General features: G+C 39.6%; 1 protein-coding gene across 1 annotated transcript; it reads right to left on the reverse strand.

Moving 5' to 3' along the window:
- Positions 1–12,754: 12,754 nt before the first annotated feature.
- Positions 12,755–16,181, reverse strand: LOC130692723 (prolyl 4-hydroxylase subunit alpha-1-like). The gene is given in 6 exon segments (XM_059495155.1): positions 12,755–13,102; positions 13,167–13,343; positions 13,399–13,452; positions 13,455–13,583; positions 13,649–13,854; positions 16,112–16,181. Coding segments are annotated over 6 exon segments (984 nt in total).
- Positions 16,182–17,998: the final 1,817 nt, after the last annotated feature.

Consider the following 17,998-nt stretch of genomic DNA (forward strand, 5'->3'; position numbering starts at 1 on the left):
TCCCCTACAATAACACAATCATAATTCGAATACATTCATCAGACAGGCACATTCAATTTTCAATCGTTTTGTTGCCAATACAAGGATTTCATTTTTGAATGCATAAAGAAGATTTAACAATATCTTGACTAGGCCAACTTAAAACAAAAACCAGATTTCAAAAAATAATGTACAGTACTTCTATATGTAACAACCTTGAATCAATAAAAACTTATGTCAAAACAATATCCATATATCACAGGTTCATATTACATATACGTATAAGTTATATAGTCAGTGTTCGGAGCTCGGAAATAGGGCAATAAGTTTAAGCGATGGCGGTGAAGGTTTTGTATTGCCGTAAGGGGTGGGTGGAGTATCAGAGTTGATCCTCCCGTACACGAGGTAACACACACACTATCTTAACAACTGTAACTGACAATAATCTAAGACAGGACTCACCCACACGAACTTGAAAGCAACACTAACTCTTGTAAAGTTTCCAACCTCGTGTATTACAGTGGATTTGCCGAAACAATTCCGAATTACAAGGTACAAACATGCGGTATTTATACTACTAAAGAACACACATATTGAAGGTAAAATGGGCAGAGACGTTCACTTTCACTTGTGTAACGCTTGAGGGATGTAAGAGGTGTGGCTGTCTTTGGATAGTGTAAAGCATCTTCATGTGGGAAGACTTACTTTACGGTATTTAAGACAAAAAGGGAATAATAACGAGCTCGGAGGCGTATTTCCCACAATGATGAATTTATTATTCTAGATTAAGCATACTACAATAAGCAAGAACATAAGAAGAAATAAAGATACAGTAGGGAAACTAAAAAGAGGAAGAGAGACAATTGTAACCAATTCTTACCGTGATAACAAGAGTGGGTAGCGGAAAGAAGTTAACACGGAAGCGAACGAGATAACCTCACGTTCACGAAGCCAATTCACAATCGAATAGATTGAACAAGTGTTTAAGGAAAAAGGACAAATGCACTGTCCAAGAATAACTAAGTTCGAACCGCAAATTAAAGCAAGTTAAGTAAATAAAGTTTACACGGAAGAGTACAGTCTACTATGCAATATTGCTAACCAAAAGATAAGAGCAACAAGAATAAACTCAGGCGACTGTCTTACTCAGATGCAAGTTCTTGTCTGCCCTTTCCCATATTTTGGGTTCATGATTATACTTCGCATATTGGCAAATTGGTGAGTTGCTGTGCGAGTATTTGTCACCAATCAAAGAGGTTTAAAATGGCGTGATAATGGTGCGATGATGGGCGTCGCCCGTGCCGCCAATCCAAGATGTTTAGTAAGTGGTGTGATGCTGATGACACATATAGATGCGTCAGCTAGCTAGCAGGTGTTCATCTAGGTCACCCGCGCTGCGTATGTTGTGGTGCAATTAATATGTTCACCCTTGATGATTAAAAAAGATGTGAAGAAGAAGTATATGTTGAAGATGTCTATTTGGCTTCGTTACAATAGCCTTTGGGCTCGTTACATTCCTCCCCCTCTTCAATAAGAAGAATTGGTCCTCCAATTTGCGTTTCCCTTAACTGGCTACATTTCTTGATGAAAATCTTGTTCCTTCACCCAAAAATTTTAGAAGAATTTGTTTTCCTTTTTCTTTTCCCGTCACCGGCTACAGTTGCTGCTATGAATATAAATGATGGCTATGGTTGACTAATCTGGTTCCTCCACCTAAAAATTTTAAGAAAAAGAATTGCAGGTGATTTGAATCAAGTTGCGAGTGTATTGTCTTCTTTCTTTTCTTATTTTATTCTTGCTTTTTTTTAGGCCCGGTATTTTAACTTTGTTGATGGTTTTTTCGCTTTTCTCGCGGCGATATTGTATTTGTCCTTTCTTTCCAGTCTTTGTCAGGGAATAACTGTTACGTTTTTGATCCCATTTTTGGAATATTGCTCGAGCTCTATCACTGCATGTATGTGATTCAGCCGTGCGTCCATGGGAGTCTTTTATCCTTGGGCTTGCTCCGTGTAACAGTAAAATTTCGATCAGGTCGATTCTGTTGAATCCGGCTGCTACGTGTAAGGCGGTTGTGCCTGAGTCGTTTTGTTTGTTGATGCAGATACTTCTTGTTGCGCAAATTTGGATGGCCACATCTTCCAGGCCATATTCGGCTAGATAATGCAAAACGGTTGTTCCATGTGGTCCTGTAATGTTGATGTTAGTTGCTGTCCATATTAACTTTGCACATTCTTCATTTTTATGTGAAATTGCCACCATCAAAGGGGTTTCTCCACTGCTGTCTTGGGCTGTAAATTCGCAGTTATAATGCTTCAGGATTCGTTGTAACAGTAAATCGTTGAAGGCTACTGCTTTATGGCCAATTGTTTTTCCGTGGTATAATACTTCTGGATCCGCTCCGAAGGATAGTAGCAGGTCTGTGATGTCGTACCTATTTTTTCTTACGCTTGAGTGGAGTAATGTTTGTCCTTCTTCAAATCTTTTGTTTAGAAATGTTGCCATCTTCTGTCTTGGCCAACCTTGTTGCGTGCTGAATTTATTTTGAATGCAGCTTCTTATCACCTGCATTGGGGCTCCCATCATCGTCAATGAAAACTTACCGTTTTCTAAGTCTATCGTGGCTTGTCTACGCAAATGAATTTTCTCTGCTCGGTCTGCTGATATGGATGCTATCGTTTTCATCCGGCAGTTTTTACACGCTTCTGTTTCCTTGTGTTGGTTTTCTGGCTTGTTCCGTTCTTGAGGAGGGTCACACTGAAGATACGTGTCACTGTCGAATTCAATAAACTCAACACTGTAGTCACTTTCATAGTCGGGTTCTATTCCACTATACGCTGTTAATCCATCATCTTCACTTGATTCACTGCTGTCATTCCGTTTTTCCTTATTTCCGTAAGAATTGTTCTTTTCTGTTTCTATTCCGTTCCATCCCATGTACTGCACTAATTGCGTGTTGCTATCTGCACTTTCCTCACTTTCTTTTGCTTTGCAGCCCTGTTGCGTATCCTCATTTTCGGTATCGCTAATAGTAATTAGCTCGTATACCCTCTTCGTCTCCTGGTGTGTGATTATTACTTCCATTTTGTTATTGATGTTGTTATAGGGCTATTTTTAGATAAACTTTTGGCTTATAATGCGCACTTTGCTTTGCGAAACTTTGTTGGAGTTATGTCGTTGAGACACTGGGAAGAGTTTAGTTTTCGTATTTTGCAAAATCTTGCATAGTCAAGGGTCTTCAGGTTGTTGTTTCTTTTCTTGTGTTCTTGCTTCTGTGTTTTTGATTTGAAAACAGGTTTTCATGCATTTTAATGTATTCCTTCTTCCCCTTGAAGTTGACTTGGATTCTTTTTCGTCGCGTCTTGTCGCACTGACCTGTGGATATGTCGCCGGGTGAATAGACGAATATTTCCAACTTTCTTTATTCCTTTTTTAGTCATTGTCTTCTCCGCGTAGGGGTTTTTGATTTTACATTCCTTTCCCTGCGTTAGTTCTTTTCGTTCCTTTGTAGAATACTGTTCACTTTGTTGCCTTGTTATTTCGTCTATATGGAGGTGTTTGAATTTGCGTACGTTCTTCAGTATCGTGCACAGGTCGATATTGCCTTGCAGGGGTTCAGTGACGCGATTTTTTCTACCCCTGCTTGCCTTTTCAGCAGATTTACTGCAGAAGATCGGAGCCTCTTCTTTGATTTGTTTCGGCTTGCCTTTAAGGTGTCCGGTTTGGCTCCGCATGATTTTGGGTATAAACGTCCGGGGCTTAGTGATTATTATTATTTGTAAGTATCCTTTTTAGTTATTCCTTTATGAATTTATTACTTTTCATTTTATTTTATTTGTTGTTAATTATTATTATTTATTTTTTTTAAAGGAATTATCTGGGTTATGTGCGCTATCGCGACGTTTACCCGCTCAAGTTTGCCTGTTTTCTTTGGTGGCTTGAGTCGGGTGATGATATTTATCATCCCACCCCAACGTCTTCTCGTCTTCAGGAGGAGCGACTCCAAGAAGGGAGTGATGATCGCTGGGCCATCACGGATGTCTGGCAGATTTATGATTATCTTCTCCATGGCGCGCCCCTTCCTGAACGTGATTCCTCGGACTGAAGACTTTGTTTGTTTTTTAGTTTTTTAGTAAATGCTTTAGTTGGAAATACAGAATTATTATTTGAGTTTGCTTGTTCGTCTGTTTGTTTTACTATAGAATTTCAAGTAAGGGGTAATAGTGGGGAAAAAAATATTAGTCATATTAAACATTTTGTTTTTTTAAATTTGGTCAATTTTAAAATGATAATCTGCTTAATTATTGGGGCTTTAAATGTTGGTAAGTAAGTTATTTGCTGGGGGCGCTACTTTATTATGGAATTACCTAACTTGTTAGTAAATAGTAGTATAGTAAATTGTACTTTCACTTTCGATGACCTTGGGGATTTTTACTTTCTGGCTGAATTACTATTGTCTGTTTCTGACATGAAACGACATAGGTCTTCCCAAACCATGCCGTACCCAACGACGTAAGTACATGTTGTGTGTTTTCCTGTACATCGTTTGGGTGTGTCGGCTTCTTCGATAGATGGGTAGATTAATGAATTTGGTGCGCTTGGTCGTGGAGGGCGCACTTGACCTGGTCTTTCCATTGTCAGTTGTGTAGGGGCGGGTGTTCTTACGGACGGTTGTTCGATGGCTATTTCTGAATGATAATTTGTTTCTCGTGCCGGTATCATTGATGCGAGTTCGTGATCTTCCTCTATGCCATCATCGTATCTGCTTGTAAACTTCCGGTTTCGGCGGATATGTTCTTTAATCTTCGAGATGGGGTTGCAAATGATGAAGATTCGTAAACATACGAGGAATAGCACAAATCCAATTGCTGAAAGGCCTATTATTTTCAATTTGTCAAACCATGAAAACATATGACCTATTTGATTATCTTGTTGTTCTGACATCACAATATCTCCAACAGAATTGAAATTGCCTTCTTGCATTCTGCCTACTAGGTCATTTAGGATATTTAATTGCTCCATCTCCATTGTCTCGTGTGCTGGATGACTTTTCAGCGAGAAGTCGAAATCATTTAGGTGGAGTTCTTCAAATTCTGTAATGAGGTCTAGATTAGGCACGTGAATGCTAGGTTTCTGGCGTATCCAATCTCCTGTTGTTGAGTTGTGTTCCCAGGTATGTGGATTTCCATTTAGATTTACTAACGGTGTTTTCCAAAAACAATCGGAAAATGGATGAATTGACCATCCATCTGTTCCGATCATACAGTTCTTTCCTTCGTAAGTAAAGAATGGTTGGAATTCACATTTTGTTTCATTTGCTGATATAAAAATTCTTTTGGCTTCGCATTGTTGAAGTGTCATTGCTTGACCAAAGCCTTGAAGTCTCGTACAGATAGGTAAACCTATTGCTGCTGCGGCCAAAATTCCATTGGTTTTAGCTAAGATAACGGCCTGTGTTCTTTTGATTGCCGATAGTTGACAATAAACATCTCGAATTTCTTTTGCGAGTTTGTTCTCGTGTTCTGTTTCAATGCTGATTTTATATTGGTCGTGCATCTTACTTATTTCGTATTTAATCTTGTCGTTGAATTCTTCGATGTTTTTAGGTAGACCGCTTTCCACATTATCATTAATAAATGATTCTTCAGTTTTCTGATCCATTAGCAAGGACTCTGCTGGCGGTAATTTTGGAATGTTGTTCTCCTCGATGGCCTGAATTTGATTTTCTTCTGTTGTAGACGTTGTTTCTGTTGTAGTTAATGGGGTCATCCTGACTGTCTGTGTTGACGACTGTGGGGTCGTTGAACTCTCGTTTACTGTCGTCGTACTTTGCGTCGTTGTGCTGGGTTGGCGCGTTGTTGTTGAAGCTGTTGTTGTGGAACTCGTCGTAGTGGACATAGTTGTCGTTGACGTAGGCTTAGTAGTTGTACTGGTTGTTGAAGTCGAAGTTATTTTTACAGTTGTCGTAGGCCTAGTTGTAGTGGTAGGTTTAGTGCTTGTTGACGTGATTATTGGCTTTGTAGTTGCTGGGGGTTTTGATGAAGTTGACGTCATACTTGGCTTAGTTGTAATTTTATGCGTTGTTGTGAGTTTGTTTGTTGCTGTGGTTACAAATGGCTTAATTGTAGTCGTAGTTTTTACCGTTGTTTTTGTCGTTGTTCCCAATGTTGTTTTATTGTAGGCTTCGTAGTCGTCGTCGCGCTTGTCGTTGTTGTGGATTTCTCTCTTGTGGGCGTGGCACGGGGCGGAGTCAATGCTGCATTCTTTTCGGATTGGTTGTTGACTTCTCTTTGCATTAGTGGTGGAATGTATGGGAGGTTTTTCCCGTCCAATGGGTGTTGAGTGTGTAGTGCAATGATGGCTGCCGCTGAAAGCGTTTTTGGCTGGTGGGGGTTCCGATATTCGAAGCTAAAATGTTGTTTTTGGCTGGAGCCGTGACAATGCCCCAGACTAACACGTCCTACTCTCTGTGTTAGGCATTTTCTGTCTGATGAAGGTGAATGTAATCCAGTTCTATCTGTTGCCATGAGTTGTCCTGTGTGTTCGAATGTGCCCCAGATTGAGCTGGTGTTAGCGCATTCTTGAAGAACAAGCATTGTCGTATTTGCTTTAACACAGGGGTTTGTGTTGAACGGTCTGATGGTAACATCAGATGTGTATTCGAAAGCTTGTCCTCGTTCTGTTGTTCTGCTGCAGTTAGCAACTGTAGTTTGTGATTGCACCAATGGGTCGTTACTGGTTACCAGTGTTCTTAGTTTTTCTTGACATTTGGTCCAATCCGCGTCGCATTCTTCTAGTGTCATCTGTTTGTTTACTCCGTGGTGTGTTAAACATTTTTCATTCGGTGCTTTTCCATTCTTCAATAGTCCCCAGGCAATCATGTCCCAGATTATATTTCCACTACCGTGATTAGTTTTTAAAATTCCTCCAAATAGTGGTGAATTAATCGTGGTTGTGATTGCCTTCCGTTGTTCTTGCTGAATTTCCTGCATTTCTGCTAAAGTTGTGTCTGGGAAATTTTCTATGATGTTTGGATTGGTGTTTACAGTTTCGAAGATCCATTTTTGTGTTACGCTGTTCTTATCATCTCTGCATTCTGTCAATATGATAGCTTGGTATGTTCCTAGTGTAATACAGAGATACGATTCTTGTGAAATTAATTGATAGATTAGTCGGCTTGCTTCTCCTTCCGTGATACAGATATTACTGTTCTGGACTCTTATTGTTTGGTCAACGATGTATTCGAATTCCGATCGTTGAGGAAGTGGATCATCGTTTTTGAGACGAAAGTGAGCGGTTAACTGAGGAGGGTTGTTTGGTAGGGATATTGTGTTTACTGCATTGGACGGTGGTTCGGGTTGTTGATACGTGCCATATCCGTCCAACATTCTCGTGCAATGTGGCCTCTTTTATTGCACTTGTAGCAGATAATAATCTTACTCCCCTGAGTGTCGTGGGTGTTCGGCTGGTTTTGCCGTTGCTGTGGGTATTGTCGAGGATAACCTGGGTTTTGGTGATACACTTGTTGATTGTTGCTCGGTTGAAAGTGTGGTTGATTGTAATGGGTCGGTCCGTTGTTGTACGAAGGTCTCTGCGTTTGTTGATAAGAAGGGTAATTGGGTTGTCGATACCCTGGAGAGGTACCTTGTCTTCGTGGTGAAGTATAATTGTTGCGGTATGGGCTGTTCTCCCTGCTACGATTGAAATTTCGGTCACTACTGGGGCCTCTGCTATTTGATCTTTCGTTGAATCGAACTCACGGATTTTGTGATCTGGAGTATCGATCACTCGATCGTGAGGATCTTGGTTCGTATCGATCTGCTGCTGCTATGGTTATATCGGTATCCTGTGCCAAGTTACGATTTTTATTAGTTTTTTCAAAGTTCCTGAATTTTTTGTTTTAAGAATTCAATTTCTGTCTTTTGTTGTGAAAGTTCGTTGTCTTGCTGTTTCTCGTGATGCGTTATCCCTGCTATTACCGCATTCATTTCCTTGTCTTCTGCAGTTTCCTTGCTATACAGGATACCTTCGGATATGATTAGTTGTTTACAAAGCTGATCAAAATCTTCAGGGTCTTCGGGCATTCGAAAATAGAGCTCAGCTCGGAATTTTGGTAGTATGCCTTGCATTAAAATTTTGATTTTTGTATGATCTCTCATCCTCTTGACTGTGTTCATGAGTCGGCCTTCGACGATGGTTTGATTTTGGTCCGATTTTTCTTCTTTTCCTTCAATGGATTCGTAGAGACTGTTTATTCTTGAAATAAAGGCTTTGCATTTCTCTTTTGGTTTTTGTTTTAGCATTGAAAGTTTTTTACGTTGTGCTGCTAAATCATACGCATCCTGGAACCTTGTGATTATGGCTGTTTTCCATTCGTCGTAACTCAGATCGTCACCTTCCTCTTCTACGTAGTTTCTGTGCCAGTCTAGGGCATCGCCTTTCAGTCTGTCGGAGAAGAATCGTATTTTTTGGTTGTCGTCCCAGTCGTTGTTGCGTGCTACATGCTCTGCGTCCTTTAACCATTCTGTTATTAATTTATCAGTATTTTTCCCTTTGAAAATTGGAATTGACTTATTGTCTTCTCTCGAAAATAATTCTCCTAATGCTTTCACAATCAGTTGGGTTGTGGACGTATCGATGTCATCGCTATTGGTTGTATCACGGTCAATTCTTGAAGTTTCTTTGTGTGAAAGTCCCATTTTGATTTTGTTTTTGAGAGTCTGGTACTTTCGTTCTAGTTGAAGAAGGTTATCGTTTTGGATCTCGATTTGGTTTTGTAGGTCGTTGTTGAGTTGCTGTAGCTTTTCGACTTGTTCCGGTTCTAACTCGAAGTGAAGGGATTTGTCTCCTTCTGTTATTGGGGTTAGGTCGTTTATCTCACTCACTAATTTCGTTTTCTCTCTCGGTTCGTTGGAGTTGTCTAAGTCTTCGGTTTCAGCGAATGTTACCTGTTGCTTTCTATATTCTTTTATTTTTTCTTCCAGATACTTAATTTTTTCTTCTTGGTCTCTTGCCTGTACGTTGGTTTTTTGTAATTCCGTTTCAAGATTTTTATTCTTTGTAGTACTATCTATTAAACTTCTTCGTAAGCCGGCTTTTTCTGCTAAGGTTTTTTCAAGGATCTCTTTTGTTTCTTTTGTTTCTGTCTGAAGTTGTTTGTTTGTTTCTAGAGCTGCTTTTATCTGTTGCTCGGCGGTTTCTAATTTCGTAACCAGTTGTTTTCTTTCGCTTTCAAGTTTGCTAATTATTTCTTGCCCTTCTCTCTCAACAGCTATGATATTGTCTTCTTTTTTCCGTAAAAGGTTTTGTAGTTGGTTTTCTGTTGATGTGGCACTTTCAAGGCTTGCTTCTAATTCGTTGATTCGATTGGCAGATTTTTCATGGAGTTTTTTAGTGTTTCGTTACTTTCTTGGAGTTGTTCAAGGGAACTACTTAAGGTGTATTTGGAACTCTTTGCCTTTTTCTTGTTGCTATCTAGCTGTTTTCGTAAGCTCTGTAACTCGAAATTGAGGTCAAACGAATATTTTTTCTCTGTAATCTGAACAAGTACTACTGCTCTTTGTAAAATACGGCTGATACCTAATAGGAATTCTTTCTCTTTACCATGTACAATGCTAATTTGCTGCAATAAACTGTCAAGGTTTTCGGTGTTGCCACCAAGGGATTCTACGTAATTTTTAAATGTTTTTGTAGTGTTTGTAATAGTTTCTGCTGTTATACCACTTGGTACCTTCAACGATTGTTCTAACAACGTATATGAATACAATTGTAATGCGTTGTGGGACTCTTTAATAACTTCTTGCTTCTTGGATTCTATTTGTTGGATTTTTGCTTCTGTTGTGGTAGTCTGATAGGTTTTGTTTTGTTCTAACTCTTGTTCAAATTCTAAGTCCACAAGATTTTTCCAGTGGTCTAAAAAATTTTCTCGAGGATAGTTGGGATTTTGGTTGGTTGTGTCTGTTTCGGGAAGTATAGGGTACAACGGTGGAGATGATTTGACAACAATGTTTGGCTACAAGGTATTCTCTTTACGAGTAGTCTCTGGTACAATATGATCAAGCGGCATTCGCTTACCTTTGATGGTGTTTCTTGGTCTAGTAGAGTTGTTGGAGACTCGTCGGGGAAGTGTAGAGCACAATCACTGAAATAAGGTACGGGTAAGAAACTTTGTACTGGACAACAAGTGTGAGTTTCGTTGGGATCTCCTATTGTAAAGTTTCGAACCTCGTGTATTACAGTGGATTTGCCGAAACAATTCCGAATTACAAGGTACAAACATGCGGTATTTATACTACTAAAGAACACACATATTGAAGGTAAAATGGGCGGAGACGTTCACTTTCACTTGTGAAACGCTTGAGGGATGTAAGAGGTGTGGCTGTCTTTGGATAGCCTTTGGGCTCGTTACACTCTATTGTAAATTGCCACCTTCCACGGAGCCAAAGATTCTTTGTTTAAGCAGCGGGCAAGAGAGGGTTGGGAACAAGGTATCAAATAAAACAATAGAAACACGGATTGCGCAAATAGCCTATGCTGGCGCCACACCAGTCAGTTTTAATTTATTCCCCAGAAAAATCTTTGTTGTGGCAATCACCTCTTTCTTTCTTCGTTAGCGTCCAATGTGCAGCGTCTGTTAAACGTTTGGGCAGTTTCTCGAATCCATTTTTTGCTATTTGTGGAACGAAATCATTTCAATAAATCTAGAAATCTTTGAACACGAAATGTGTGACGTGACTCACCCTGTTTGTGACCCAATTGGACGGGACGGGCTCCGTGAAGAGTTAAAGGATCAGGTTTACCACTGCGTTTCAAATTGAACTAAAAAGCTGCCCCGCCTCAGACAGGTTTGACCGCGACGTCAGCCCGCAGGAAAGCCGTCGACCCACCGCGTTCCACGTCGTTAAGCTGTCGAATCGAATGACAATGGTGATCACTTCGATATAAAATGATGCGTTTTATGATCCTGCCAAATGTTTCTACCCATCCATCTGTGTAATTACCTATACCGAATAGCCAGCCGCAGAAACGGTAGAAGAAAATTGGAAATATCATCGAAAAAAAGCAGAACCTTGCGGTTAAAATATTGCAGCGTGACTGAAACTGTGTCTAGTACAGCTAACCGCAGACTCCAATAAATTGACGAACAATAGAAGAACAGACTTAAGGTACTTGTCTTTTCACCAGGTGCTCACCAGAAGTACGAAAATAAAGTTTCCCATAAACATCATAATACTTCACTGGTTATTGGGGTGGATCTCTTAACGAACCCGTAAACCATGCGAGAGAAAAAGGCCCTTAATATTAGAATAGCAAAGGCAGAACCACAGCCAAACCCAAACACGAAAAGAAACAAAGAGGGGGCGCGTGAAAAATGGCTTCAATATGCCGATGTAACAGTCTTCGACTTAAATTGAACGTTCGGCATGAGCAGCGAGAAACATGCCACATGGAATTTGGTCCATGAGGGACAACCGTCTAATACTCACGTGAAACATAAACGTTGCTTGCCTTGAAAGAAAAGAGTGGCATCTTTCATTGCAAATCATTTATTACTGCGATTATGTCAGCACTGGAGACTCGATTTTCTTATTGCTTCCAAGACGACGACTTAGTTCTTTCCGCTCTATTGCATCCGAAATTCAAATTGAATTGGCTAGACGAGACAGAAAAACCCTCTGCTATAAAAAAACTGGAGGAACACTATCAAAGTTTCGTACAAGAATTAACTTCGGGAAAAAGCGGTCACAGGTATATTATTATTGTCTTAAATTTCTAAGTATTTCAAAAGCTTAATTTAACGTTTTTGTATATTTAGATTGGACACAGCCATTATGTCGGAAAGAAGTGAAGACAGCGACATTAGCTGTCCCACAAAAAGGAAGAAAAATTTTTTTCGGTCACTCAACGTTTCGACTTTTAAAGACAATTGTGGTGAAGTTGTCGCTTTTCTTGGAGATCCATCAACTAGTATTTCGAGTTTGACGAAATACTCGTCAATAAAAGCGATGTTCCTTAAATACAACGCACCACTGCCTTCGTCGGCCTCAGTCGAAAGGCTTTTCAGTGTCGGCGGAAACATTTTTCGTCCAACTAGGAATCGTCTTTCTGACGCAAATTTTGAGAAAATGTTGTTTTTGAAAGTAAATAATGATTTACAATAAAAAGAAACAATAAAACTAATGCAAAAAATATACTATTGTATTTATATTTGTTAGTGAAATGATAAGACAAAGCGTAGGTCCCAATAAAACTGCGATAGCTGAAATGCTGATCAACGCCATCTATCGAAAATTTTAATTAGTTATAAGTTTCACTCCTAGATGGCGTTGAGAACGAAAAGTATCGGTATCGGTAACGCATGCGATATTTGAAAAATAGTATCGCGATATATTTTCGAAAATTGAAGTATCGGTATCGCGATACCGATACTTTTTCTTAGTATCGCTTCCAACCCTGCGCCCATTGCACGTTCATGAGGTGGCATCTGTCCCAGCTGTGAATGGTACCATTAGGGCCGCATAAAGTATGTCAGTCATGTCAACAGTGCAAGGTTTAGTTTGAGAAAAGAAGAGTTGAACAAGTGCGAAATTTAATGATGAGTTCATTTCAAATTCTGTAAATGTCTGGACATTGAAACTTAATCTTCCGTTAAAAGAATAAAAGACTTTATCGTGATAAATCGTGAAGCGTAAACGGACGATTAAATAAAAAATATGGTTCGTTTACTTTTGCTAAAGTAAACGTGTCCAACGCGATAAAAAGATCCTCTTTGTTTGCGCTAAAAAGACATTTTCCAAGCCATCGTGGAATCTGTTACCACTGCCACAATTAAAGAGATCGTCTCAAGGTGACCGCCAACAAATATGGTACCGATGGGAATGAAAACGCGATCATTGACTGAAAATGCTTCTTGTTCTGGTTGCCTACATCGTTGCAAAAACGCGTCCACTACTGGAAACAAGGAGGAACAAGGATCCCTCATAATTAAGATGAAGGGAAATTCTACTGGCGCATCACTAGTTAGAATAACAAGAAAAAAATTCATAGTTGCCTCGAAATCCGCTTTGCCTTTCATTATGTAGTCGTGATGAGGTGCGTAATGACCACCGATCCCGTAATTAGCAACCTAGGCATAAACGGAATAATTACGAAACAATTTCAGTAAGTGAAATGAGTTTTAAGAAACGAACTTGAAGTAGCTCAGCTTCGTCGTGAATGGGATTTGTTTTCAAGCCAGTAATAAGCGAAATTCGACGAGATAAACGGTTTAACAGTGGATGTAGTCCTTCAGCAAACCAGGCCGTTTTCGAAGTTCGGACGTTCGAAAATGTCCGGCCCCAGTTCTTCCTTGCACCATCGATCGAGCCAACTGCATTCAATTCATTGTTTTTCGGATCACACATTCATCCTCTCCTAAAGAAATCTAGTTACCAATGGTTTGGCCAATTCTTTGATCGTTTCGATTTCATCATCACTCACAGGACATCGGGAAAAGTGTACATGGCTGGCTCCATTGAATTCTGTTGGATTTTGATAGACATAAGAAGAAAATAAGGCTGGCGACGGGAATCGTACCAGCATTTCAGCTGCGCCAATCTCTTGTCGTTCTAAAATTACAGGAAACGTATTATAACGTCAATCTTATATTTTTTTTTAATATTTGCGGTTATACCAGAAGCGTTTCGCCCCTACACAGGGCGTTGAAATTTGTGGCATCGTCTTGATCGGTGATGTGCTTTCCGACGTTGTACTTTCGCCTGCGGATGATTTCACTGCGCTGAACGCCCACCGATTTCTTCAATGGCAATCGGAACGAGTTGGTGTGCGATAGAACAGCCAACGGATGTCGTTTTTTCGTTTGTTGCAAAGTATGTCGTGCTGCGTCATTGAAACGTTCAAGCAGTGCATTTATATTAACTGCGTTAAACAATATCCCCAAAGGTAATACAGAAGCAAGGTGAAGACAAAAGGAAGGGTTATAAGGAAGGGCTAGGTTATAATACTAGCAATAGTCACCTAGGGTTAGCCATTTAAATCAATGTTAAAAGCGATGTTACAATATGAAGGTGTAGATGCAGGGCACGAAAAACAAGAAAGTGAACTAAATGATACAATCTCTTCTAGATCTATATGAATACCTAGAGGCAACATCAGAAGTGCCGTTAAACGATATTATTTTTCTACGGCAAGGCCAAAGGACTATGGATATTTAAAAGACTTATATATTCAGCCTGTGTTCTGCCTTTTGCAATGGTTCCTTCATTTTCCATAAGGCAAATAACATTGCCGTACGACGTTGAACCGGTAATCCTTGCAAAACAATCACAATAAACCCAATTTTTGAAAACCCCGCACGTCAGGAGTGGAACCATATTTTACGAACAAACATATGATCATACAAAATCACACGTCTGCTTAAGGTGTTACATACGGTTCGAATGTGAGAGTATAAAACCGAGAACTAGATGCTCACATAAATCTTGTCAAGCATCTGATTATGAGTCGCTCGCTAAATGGCTTGAGCTTAACGTGGTGGTATACAGGTTGGGAAATCCAAAAGGATTCCACAGGTAGGATTTTAGTCCAGCAGCCTTGACATGCATGTGTGTCAGTCACGTACATAACACTGCATTTGCACATATTTTACCAAATGTGTTTATTAACAATTGCTGAAACGTGCATTCAAGAAGTTGTGACTATTTAAAAATAAGGAGCAGTTAGTCTGCATTCAGGTATATGGCTTTCTCTACTGTACTTAAATCAACAATCGGGGCAATAAAAATTTGCGATTTTGAAACGATTGCCATTTAATCATTCTAGTTATTCTCAAGTAAGTTCTTTCTCGTCAGCTTCTGATTTGTACTAGTTAATCCCGTATTGCATTCAATTTGCGATTCATTTAATTGCTAAAACTAGCCTTTTCAGTGCCGTCCATTACTAAGCGCAAAGTTTCATGCTTTCTCTTTGGCCGCATGGCCCCATATTCGTCATGTCCATCGTGCTAGTATGCAGTTGAATCGAAATGATTTCGCGAAATAAAAGCGGAATTAAAAGTTAATTATTATTTTTTTATTTAAAATTTTTTTTACGGCACGAAAATCGGCATTGTGAATATGGTGCTATCCATTTTTGTTGTATTGGCGGCATTCTCAATCACGGTCAGTTGACGCGGAAGTAACGAACAAGACATTATTTCCTCTCCGATTAAATGGGCAAGAAGTTAGTGTGCTTCGCAACTGCCACCTTTCTAGGTTACGGTATCGACAACCGTTTAACTCCGAGTTGGTCTTCTGTGTAGCTATCTGCATTAAGAGCAGCAAATATACTGTAGCTCCTTCTCGTGGGGAAGAGTTGGAAGAGAAAAAATATTTGCATACCTAAGAATAATCCAAGCGTTCCCGGACCAATTGGGGGTGGCGGTTGCTACGGGGATGTGAAATCCAAATTTGCATGGAAGTAAAGCCTCCTCAGTTTTTCGTGAACAATCTGAACGACCATTGAATCCAAGCAATAAGGAAACCAGCCATAATGGCAACAACGTCTGCAACACCTAACATTTGATTGCTTGTCTTAGGTAGCAGTGGTAGGCTGTGGGAAGAGGGTAATCCGAATAGTTATCTGCTCCCATTGTATGCTATCTCCGCCCTAGTTATCAATACAAACTATGAATTAACATTATTACTGCGTTTTAAATATAAGGCATGAAAGCAGTGACATAGGCCTATTCTTCACTGAACCATCAATTCATAATATTGTGCAACATCATTGTTCGCAATAGAAGTATGTTTTAATTAACTGCCATCACAACAAATTCTTGTCTAAACCAGCTCTCTGTTGGAGTTAGCAGCTGCTTACCTATTCAAGCTAACTTTTGGTCTTTCAAAACAAAACTATCTGCAACATTTCTGCAAGGGATCAATGTAGTGATTTGAATCAAAAGGTTCGTAGGTATGAACCGTAATTCTTATTGTTGGATGTGACAGCCCCAGCCCCATTCTTCAAACTAAGGTAAACGAGGGAGCCTGTCTTTGCTTAAAGTGTAAAGTATCCACATAAGTGTCGCTGCTGTTTGTTGAGAAAACTCATGTAACCTAACGTCACCATCACATTCAAAAACTATTAAAAATGAGTTTACCTGATGATGCGAATAGGAAAACCATCACGGACGTATTCGAAAGCACAACGCTTAAAATTGAACTATCCATTACGAATGCATCTTAATCACAGAGGTAATGTAAACGAATTCCTCATACATGGTAAAAACGTAGCTCAGTCTTCCGCGGTAACTTTTCGAGGTTGAGACTGAAAGGTGAGACAATATGATAGAAGAAAAAAAAAAAAGAGCAAAAAAACAAGGCAGTGGCCATTATGGATTTTCTGTGACCCGTCCCGCAGTTCTGGTTGCTGACAAATCCATGATAAAGAAAATGGTACAGTTTCTCGGAAACCGTCCAGTAAAAAAAAAAGAAAAAACAGAAGAAAGGAAAAAAAAACAATGGCCAATGAGATATAAAAAAAAAAACAAGAGAAGAAGTAAACTAATAAAAAGAAAACAAGACGCCAGAGCTGTTTTTCGTTATCAGCTTATTTCAGCAAATTCGCTATTTAATGCCAAGATTTGCTGTCAGAGGAGACTTAGACTCTACGCTTAAAATTTTAATTGAGAATCCGGATGATCGAATATGACAAATAATTTTGATTAGTTACTGTATTACGCACTTTCTTAATCGTCAATCTCTCGGTCGGTTTTTAATCAAAACCCAGCATGGTTTCACATCACGTTGCACCTACACATCATTCAGTCGCATCACGATACTCCCACACAACAAACCAACGCCAAACACCCAACATCAACGCAACAACTCAATTTCATGAAGAACTAGCCTACATTAAATTTCAAACAAACACGTTTGCTAGATGGTATCGATTTTATTTTTACACGTTTTTACACCGAGAGCAACAGAGGCGTAAGGCATAGATGCAGGACTTTAAATTATTTAATCAAAAAAATCAAAGAAAGAACAAACAGCTCCCTTGATTATGAATGTCGGTAACTAAATCAGTTCCTAGTTGTTATTTGTAAAATCAAAAATAACTAAGGTTTCTTAAACACAGGACCAAGACTCGCAGGCAACTGTATGGGATTTTACGGTAATTCTGACATTAATTTCGAATAATTTTTGCATTTAACACGGCATTCACAACCATTTTCTTGTTAGATTCTTATCGGGCTATAGAAGAAGACGAACTAACCGATGAAAAGCCGACTGAAACGAAAAGCCCACCAACAGTTTCCAAATTAACATCTCTGGGAAGATCTTTGTCATCTATTGAAATTGCTCCTCTATGGGCTGAGATGGTGGGCGTCGTTTGGCCGATAGATCCTCTTCAAAGAGTTGAGACTGGCGATGGATTAAGATTCAAGCTGGAATGGAAGATGATTTGGTGCGACGACAATCAGTATACCAAAGTCACCTGTGTGGCATGCAACCCACAAGACCGGGTATGCAATTTTTGCATTTAAAATACGGCCCAAAATGATTGATGTTTGCAATATTAAATGTCCTACGTCACGTTCCTAGATGCCCTTTGCTGTAGCGTATCAGAACCTGAGCACCCACAGAGGCTTTATCACTTGCTGGAACGTGCAAAACGTAACTTATCCGGAACTTGTTATTTCCTCTAGCACCAACCCAACCACCGTTAAATTCTCGATTGGAGGTTTTTACTGATAATTCATGTTGTTCACAGTTATTGCAGAATTGCAACCGTCCTACTATCATCTGGAACTGCCAAGGTTGATCGAACTGACTTTGCTCTCACAACCGGACTGTCTGCCTTCACCGGCTGCTCGGTGTTGTGTGGAACCGCTTAAAAGCGATCCGGATCGATTTATCATCGGCTCCGAAGATGGTTCTCCTCACACCGTACGAATCCTGAAAATTTGTTTTGATTTTTTCGAAACTTCATTTTAATTTAACATTCTCCTTTAGTTTTCTTTCCTTCAAAGTTATGTCCCACT

Source organism: Daphnia carinata, chromosome 4 (genome assembly GCF_022539665.2).
Source record: "Daphnia carinata strain CSIRO-1 chromosome 4, CSIRO_AGI_Dcar_HiC_V3, whole genome shotgun sequence".
NCBI classification, from domain to species: Eukaryota; Metazoa; Arthropoda; class Branchiopoda; order Diplostraca; family Daphniidae; genus Daphnia; species Daphnia carinata.